The sequence below is a fragment of the Osmia lignaria genome, chromosome 13, assembly GCF_051020975.1.
Source record: "Osmia lignaria lignaria isolate PbOS001 chromosome 13, iyOsmLign1, whole genome shotgun sequence".
Lineage (NCBI taxonomy): Eukaryota > Metazoa > Arthropoda > Insecta > Hymenoptera > Megachilidae > Osmia > Osmia lignaria.
This window is the reverse complement of record NC_135044.1, coordinates 1,128,953-1,137,935: the sequence shown is the minus strand read 5'-3', so window position 1 is coordinate 1,137,935 and position 8,983 is coordinate 1,128,953. Positions and strand designations below refer to the sequence as shown.

Genomic DNA, 8,983 nt, shown 5'->3' with positions numbered 1-8,983 from the left:
AATTGCACACTCACCGACCGTAGTTTCTCTAGGCAGAATTTCTCGGCATAGCTCGTTCACGACCAAGTCCTGTAGATTCTTCTATCGATTCCTCGACGAGGAGGACAGGAAGAACCGGTGCATTAGTCCAAGATACGAAACGTGACGCATTCTCGAGCAAAGTGCACGATGACTCGACGCCGCCTTCCTTTATGCAAGCCGGGGTGGTCAGAAAAATAGAAAACCAGGAGATTGGCAGATCACTGAGAATCGCACCGGAGAAGGAAGGATGTATTCCCGAGTCGCGCAGGCCCGAAAACCGCACTGTCAGCCGGAAGCATGGCACACGATCGAGAACAAGCGTGAAAGAGTAGGAGACGTTGGGAAGGTGGAGAAAAGAGGCTTCGAATCGAATAAAAAGCGAAGAACCGAAGGAGTGGGGACGATGGGAGACGTGTATACCGAGGGGTAGGACTTCCTTCCTTTTTCGCCAACGTGTATGCGAGAGGATGCAAGCGAACCGGCTTCACCGTCGAGGCGTGTTTCTTCTCCCTTCCCGTCGAAGTTTCGATCGCGATTACGCGTGTATCAACTACTCGTCACGAAATCAAAACGACGACTGAAGTTGAAACAAGTCCGTTACGCCAACCGTACGATCGTCGGAACACGGAACGAGACGAACTTGAACGACCGGACGCGAACGACCAAGCACGAACAACCATCCATACTACTGGAACGAGCGACGCGAACTGAGCTGCGCGGAGGCTGGCGAGAAGTTCGCCAGTCACGGTTGCGCATTTCCATCGCGCCGACTGATGGTGGGGGTAACGCGACGTGCGTGAGACTGCGTTCGTTCCACCGAGCGACGGAAACGCGGTGGGGTTAGGGGTTCGTGCGATACCAGGAGCGGGGATGTGGCCGAACGCACCCCGTGAATGATGCAGGTGGTGAGCACGGACGATGACTGCATTTGCACATCGCTACCGTATTCTCTTAATTAATTGTATACCTACAGAAGCGGCAAGGTATATTGCTTCTTCTACATAAAATAATTTCTATCTACTGAAAAAAAAAAAATACACGTTGCTTTAAGATTTCTTGTAGCTTCTGAAAATTGTTATAAATCTCTTAAGTGTCTTGCAAATATATTTCGTCGTCGGTTATCGTAGGGAACGTAACAGTTGCAAATACACGCGTATCGCTGTATTTTACGATGTCATGCGACAGAATGCTTCGTCACCGAGTTCAAGGCGCGCACATTTGATAACGCTTCGTTACAGAACCGCTGCGCGGCATTTATCTTTTTTACCTTGTGAACCCCATTATGCATCATTTGATATTTGGAAGAAATAAAACAGGGAGAGAATAGATTGGAGAAGAAGTCTGTTCGATCCGTGTCTCGTGGCCAGGCGGATTACGACACATCTTTATCTGCCTCGATTGCCGGACACGATACGCGTTCCAGCAGAACGTTCGATCCGTTGCAACGATGATTTACATCGTTTCTATGTATGTACTTGTCGTTGGATGAAATCTCATCTCTCGTTTACTGGTGTACCCATTTACGTAACTGGTGCACGTACATATATTCCGCCTGGGTAATATCTTATCGTTGAAGAACGACCCAACGACCCTTTGTTTTCTTCGTAGCCGAAATTCAAAAAATTTTATCTCCTTTACAACTAGCGCTCCCGACGTTGCTTACGAAATAGGCCGAGAGGCGCTCTATCGATAATAAGTCGAACAGATAATATGCTCGATGAAATCGGACGAATATGTCCGATGTTGCATCATCGACTCGTTTCGTCTTTGAGCTCGTGAGCGTGATGAAACACGGATGGAAAACTTGTTACCACTACGAGACTGAAAGTAGATAACTCCTTTTTTCATTCAAACGAAAAAATCTCAGAAACTGTGTTATACGTCTTTTTTTATAAAACAATGTTAGAAATAATAAGATAATTAATTGTTTAAATTAATCTAATTAATCTAACATTTTAGTGTTGCTTATAGAGAATATCCTTAGAGTTAACTGCAGTTATCTTAAAACTGGAGACGGTCACTGCACGTTTCATGGAAACAGGGTATTGAAAGCTTCCTGACCCACAAATTGTTCGTCTTTCAAATGCAAATGCATCTATTTTCCTTTCTTTCCTCCCTAAGGATGATGGTCATGAATATATGGAAGGTTGAACTGTTTTGAATATTTAGCTGCGTCCATTGTGTGTTCTCGGGATGGCCACTAAACGCATTAGTATGCCGCTTTCCTCGCTACTCGGCGCTAGAAAATTCAATGTCCTTCGAAGGAAGAACGAAATAAATATATCGATAACCTTCGTCCCTAACGTATATTCTTTCCACTTAGAAATTTCTATTCGAAAATTCCGTTTCGCTTTTGAATTTCTAAAAGATTTAGCTGACGAGAGAATTCGAGCCTCGACTAATGGGCTAACCAGCAACCTAAATCGAACAGTAACCAGCGGCGTGGTATCTTCCTTTTTGAAAGTTGCGGCGCGAGGATGCGCCGTCGGGCTTGGCTGGCTCGTTTTCAACGAATAAAAAGGAAAGAAATTGGTCATCACGGCCAGTGACACGGGACTCACGATCGGTATATTTCCTCGGCCACGTCATCGTCGAACAGTGGCTGGTGGTAGGGCGAGAATTTGCGGAGTGTATTAGTAGGCCATGACAAAAATACCAGGCAGTCCGGATAGTAATAGCGAGCATCTAGACGGCATTGACCGCGCCCGAATCCGCACAGGTCGTTCCCCGTTCTCCTCTCGTTCCTCATGCTGCCTCGTTAAAGTCACATTTAGAGGTGGACTTTACAGGGCGCGTTTTTAGACACGCGTTTAGGAACGTATCGCTAAGAGCAACACGCTGCCACGGATTCTTATTGCAACGGCCGCGAAACCAGAGACCGTGAAATTATGCAAAAGCGATCCTGGCCAACTCGATAATTTCCACGCTTCTCCAACGGCTCCTCTCAATTGAACGTCCAATCGACCCTCTATCATTATACACCCTCTATATCTGATAACAGCCTGTATAAAATAAAAAATAAATTAACATATCCCAAATCCTTTATGCGGGTAACCTGGTCTAGTACCCCAGTTATGTATTAAAGAAAATACAGTATAGAAATAGATACCAAAGTACTCGATTATCTACATTGGACAAGTACTTTTAATGAATACTATACAATAAATCGTATCCCAGTATTTCTGTAACGTTTGTTGCTTCGTCGCGAAGCTAATTAAGGATATAATTCAATGTCTGTCAGCATAGTAAGTGGGCGAATACTTGTGGGAGCCGCTTTGTAAACCGACGTCTCGCGGAACGCTCGACGCGGCGTAACTTTCGTTGGAGGCTCGATTGCAGTTGCTCGTCGCATTCCTGGCTACTCGTTAAACTCTCGTTTGGCCAGCGAAATCTTTTACTTTGAAACCTATTACCGATTATCGATGGAAAGTGGAATATTTTTCGTGGCTATGAATCATCCTCTAGACGAAATTCCCTCAAGGGTCAATTTACCTCTTAGAAACAAGCCTTTGCATTAATCCAATGTTAATTCTTCTATCCCCGTGTTTTCCTGCACGATTATACCGGAAGCCAGATAGTTCAGAGGCAAGGGAACACATACAGGCCACGCCTAGGTATAAAGCGAGTGAAATACATGCAACCGTAGGTAGAAAGGTCGTCGAGTCAGGGTATATTCACTCTCTATATCTCGGTTCCCGTTCTACCATTTTTCTTTTTTCTTTTTTTTAACCATCGACCCAATACGCCGCTCCCATGTTTGTCAACGACGTACGCCCCCATTGTACGGTGGTTCCTAAACGTGCTGCCATGAAACCATCTGACTCTGTCCTCTTCGAGTTTCAAGATACAGCCAATATGCCTTTTATGACCAATAAATGTCTCCTTTACAAGTATAATCCTGAATCCAACGTTTCGCTCATTAACAGTAATTAATATAACCCAGCAGCGCGCTATCCTATTGCATTGATCATCAGTGGAGTTGATTTAAACGGTTCATCGATAAATTCCATGCGAAATGTTGCTACTTGGATATTGTCACGTGAGTTGTTACTTGTTCGAGTAAATTGCTGCTCTGATTACATTCTACTTAAGTATTTTGCATTCTTATCGATACTTGTTAACAAGTGACACACTCTAGCGGTAATCACCGGTCGAGGATTTCGTTTCTCGGCCGAAATGATGGCCGAAAAGCAGCCGAGACGCGATTAAGGAATACTAAAAGAAATAGAATTTCCACGTGTCGGGTTCAACGCTTTCCCAGTTATTTCTCGTGGCAATGGCGCAGCCACGTAGGGTGCATTAAAAATATATACGACACCCCCTCCTTGTCCACTGTTACACGAAATTCACCGAAATAGTTTCCTTTGCGCATAATCTCTAGTTGAAAGATCTATCGATCATACGTTATAATCTTCGCTACAAAATCGTTAACGAATTCCTCGAGCTCGCAAAAGAACGTTGGCGCCATGATAAAATCTAAACCTTTATTCGTTGCTCAACCGGTAAGAACGGAAATGACTAATAATTATCGGCATCGCGGTCGCGAATTAATGTGATATCCTGACGAAAGAACAAGCGAGAAAAAGCACGAAGAAACGTAACGAAATTGTGGTGAAGGACAAACAAGCCAGATAACCCGAGTACCTCGGTTAGCAACACGATCGTCCGACTATTACGAGAACGATAACGAGCACGTATGTGGCCGCTACGGTATCTGGGGTTATCGTTTTTTTGTTTTTTTCTTTCCTTTCTTTCCAAAGCCAACGGGAGGGAGTGTTAACTGCAAAGGATCAGAGAGTGGACCACGGGTCATCGAAAGAACCGTCAGGCTTCACGACCGTCCATTCGAATTTATGTTGTTCCATCTTTCGCATTTCTTCTCCTCTTTCGACCAGCTGAAACGGACAAAAAATACACCGAACGTAACTTTACACTGGAGAAAGAATGTTTTCTTCGGATTACTCGAAGATAGAGAACCGAAAATGTTCGATAAATGTATCTTTTAAAATAATATCTTCACCGTACCAATATCGCTACCCCGGTATCGGTCTCGAAGATATTTTTTGAAAATTTTCTAAATTAGAGAAAGAAGAAACTTTCTTATTAACATCGTTGGAAGTCGACATACTTAGCCACGAATGTATCGCATGCAAACTCGAAATACTTTACACGCAAATATTGTTGCAGTTCACCACGTTGTCGAGGGTCTCCGTATCCGCTGACGTCACGTTGACCCGTCGACCCCCGCCGAACTTTGCGCCACATTAACATTGTCGATTTACAGTCGTATTTATGTATGTTCGATTTCCGTTCGAGAAAACGTTTCTAATCAACTGGCGACATCGTCGAAGAATCGTCACGGCACCCGGTTGGTAACCAGCTTCATCGTCGACGAACATTTTCATTTTAATTACCATGGCACAGCTGTCCAACGATGATCCGCAGGAATTCATTTATGTCGCGATGATTCTTTGCAGAGGGATATTTGCATTAACAATCGGTGTTGACAAGTGGTCTTAATTAATTCGTGATGCGATCCATCGTTGAAACTGCTTGTTTGAAGAACGACGAGGGATTAATTATATATTATCTTCCAAGGAATGTTTCAACGGATATTACGATGTTACCGATGTATCTATAATCAATGATATACATATCGTCAATTTCACAATTAACCTAAATTCATTTATCCTGGTCAAAATGTTTTACCTTGAAAAACAATTAAATGGTCATAATGATATTCGTACAGTAGCTGATACGACATTGCCAACTTCATATATGAATATAAAAGTACATTATCGGTGCATGAGGTCGAGGAAAAAATAAATGTGTGTACTGGACAGAGTACAATTTCTATTTTACATCCTGTAAAATAGATATTCAACAGCGGTTCTGATTTTATCATCTCGGCTAAGCAAGACGCAACGATAACCTTTGTACATACTTAAAATAGAGGAAGGATACTGTGACATTCAAGAAAATGTTAATTATCTACCACATCAATTGCGTTAAGGACAAGAATATATTTTATATCTTCCTCGTTGCCTTTTTTGGGTGATTTTAAGTTATTTACAGAGGAAACCCTTTGAAACTTCGACAATAACATCAATGTATGGATTACAAGTATAACATTCACGGGAATATAAATAGTTTGTAAAGTAGTTTTGAAATTCTTTAACAGTTTCAGGTCAATTATGGCGAACCGCAGAGTTACAGTTAAGTGCTGCACTCACATTGTTAATCGACGAATTAACGAGGGCTGTAAGCAATACTCTATAGGTAACTATTTAATCGCTAATCAAGTCGGTCATGTAGAGTTCTCAAGATTATCCTTCTAAATCATAGAGCGCGCAACAAAATGGCTGACAAAATGGCGGCTTGAGTGACGTCGGTATTGCCGGTTAGGATAGAGCAGATAGCGCCCATTCTCAAAGCATAACCTCAAGACCCCTTGAAAACAAAAGCATGTCCAATGTTGTTGGATCTGTAGTCACTGCATTGATATAATACGTAATAAATATACAATTTAATTATTACATATATGTTTATGTATTGAATTACATGTGAATTACAGAAATTTATAAACATAAAATTATACATTATTTTTACATAATTTCTTTATGAAAACAAGTAGACTAAATAATATTTAATATGAGTGAAATGAGTTCTGATTCTTTATTGTTTTATAAGAAAATATCTTATTTGTTATTTATGACAGAAATTGTTTTGAAATTTGGTTTTTACGTGTGCTTAAATAAAACTCCTTTAATGTAATGTGTTTATTCGAATTTGAATGTTGTCTCTCATCATCTGAATTTTCTACTATTTCCATTTCAGAGGTTTGGGTAATAGGTCTATTAACATTATTATTTGTGTCATAAAATTTTTCATATTGTGCCAGGAAACTATATTTTCTCAGTCTCTGTAGAATTGATAATGGAAGAGCATTTAAAGCTGTTTGATATGCTTTTTTTAAAGGTTGTTCATATTCTATTCCAAAATACTTTGTCTGCAATAAAAGTGGTTGTTATTTATATTAACAGTAAGAGAATTAATTGAAACAAAAATCAGTACCTTTTTAATAACTTGACTATATTTATGTGATGCTAATGGTTTAATATTTTTTTTATGAACCCAAGCAGCATCAAGCTGTTCTTCGTTAAAAAATGTAACATAATATCTTACCTATAAATCAAAGATATTTTGTTTAGTATATAAAATTATAAACAGTAACAAAAAAATGTCAAATAATTACAGGTTTAATTGATTTTTTCTGTAATTCATAGTATGCGAATGTGTCAGGGTTATCATTAACTATTCCAGGCCACCAAGGAAAACCAGAAACATGTGCCCAAACAATGCTACCTGCATTATAAGTATTTTCAATCAAATCAGATTTATCAGCAGGTGATATAGGTTGTTCTGGTATACTGCAAGATGCTATTGACTTGTCTGTAAAATAAGATACGTAATACTAAATTTGTATGTGCAAGATTATGAATAAAATTTTATAAGAATTTATATACCAGAATTCATTTCACAGAACCATTTTTTGAGTACATCTGTTGGATCATGGTAGTTATCAACGTATCTAAACTTGTGACATTCCTTTCTACAGCACTGGATCCATAGACCAATATCTCTTTGGGGTTGTAGCCAATATAGTTTGTCTTTCCAGTCATAATTATCATTATGATCAGAAAACATTTCAGTATTTGAATTAAATACTGAAGAACAAATAAAATCTCTGAGTAACCCAATAACATTAAATAAAATGTTTGATTAATTTTAAGTTTGCATTAATTTTACTCATTATAAATCTATCACCTTATAAAATAGTATTATATCATACAATTCTATTACAATTTTTCCTTAATGATAACATACTTATACAATTAAATTAACAGCTACCTTATACTGTTACAGACGAAAATGAGTTAATTTTTCTTTAACATTTATGTTTTTTGTTTTCAATGCAAGTGTGTACTTCGTATCATTTGTTATACACCTACCTACGGATGACGTTTGTCCTAAATTATTTCTGCTGTTTAGTGTATTTGTAGATCTATGATTTACAATATTTTTATCGTTTTCTTTATCGTTCGCTTGCCCCTTAATTTTATCTAACATAGGCCGCAATCTGCGTGTACATTTTTGAGAAGAATCAAATCTATTGTATTTCGCGGTATGTTGTTTGGAGAATAGTGTGTTGTTTGAGTGTATGGACTCGAAGTTTATACCGCTATCCACGGCGGTAGAAACTTCTGATTCTTCGTCTGAATACTGTAACTTTTTTGGCTTTAAATCTCCCTTTCGAGGAAGCTTTTTCTGTTTGATCGGCGCTTTTGGCATTGATGCAATTTTCATTTCCATCGGTGGCGTTGTATAAAAAGGCAAGATATTCGTGTTCTCACCAAGCGTACGAGATAAATTGAACTGCAAAAAAATTAGACGTAAATCTGAACCTATTTTTTTGTTTTTAAGTGATGTATTAGTCAATAGTACCTGTGACAACAAATTTGTCGACGAGGTGGAAAATTCTTCTTTTTCGAATTCCCATTTTTTGAACAATACCGTGGAAGTTGGCTGATCCAAATCCGATCGTTCAAACAGAAAATTTTTACGCTGCATGTTGTTTTAAATATGTTGCTGCTTGATCGAAGTAACGTAGAAAGAGAGAACACCTAATTATTATTTAACTGCGTCACGGAAGAGAACACTGTACAAGTGAATAAATTTAACGACGTATCTCGAAGGTGAGAATAACGTAATTTATCAGAAAAAAAATCGCGTTCGCGGATGACTAAAATTACGAGTGAACGAGAAACCCGCCGCCTTTATAGTGGGGTTCGCACGACGTCTTGCACGGTATTTGTGTAAAATAACGAACCAATTGCTTGTAAATTTTATAACAAATGACAAATGTATAAAGTGGCTTGTTTAAATTTCTATCTCAAGAATC

General features: G+C 39.3%; 1 protein-coding gene and 1 long non-coding RNA gene across 3 annotated transcripts; both read right to left on the bottom strand.

Annotated features, from left to right (window-relative positions):
• Positions 1 to 3,727: 3,727 nt before the first annotated feature.
• LOC117602357 (uncharacterized) lies at positions 3,728 to 5,822 on the bottom strand. 2 transcript variants are annotated; one of them, XR_004580938.2, is made up of 3 exons: positions 5,731 to 5,822; positions 5,436 to 5,656; positions 3,728 to 4,916 (listed from the first exon to the last, which is right to left on the bottom strand). It is a non-coding gene; the product is annotated as an uncharacterized LOC117602357 (long non-coding RNA). The 2 variants fall into 2 exon arrangements; XR_013063337.1 differs by having other exon boundaries at positions 5,436 to 5,570; positions 5,649 to 5,743.
• Positions 5,823 to 6,662: 840 nt separating this feature from the next.
• On the bottom strand, positions 6,663 to 8,905 carry LOC117602347 (uncharacterized). Its single transcript, XM_034320237.2, has 6 exons — positions 8,527 to 8,905; positions 8,034 to 8,457; positions 7,548 to 7,748; positions 7,277 to 7,473; positions 7,096 to 7,206; positions 6,663 to 7,030 (listed from the first exon to the last, which is right to left on the bottom strand). Exons 1-6 carry the CDS (start codon positions 8,650 to 8,652, stop codon positions 6,731 to 6,733), a joined length of 1,359 nt encoding a protein of 452 aa, XP_034176128.2. The 5' UTR covers positions 8,653 to 8,905; the 3' UTR covers positions 6,663 to 6,730.
• Positions 8,906 to 8,983: the final 78 nt, after the last annotated feature.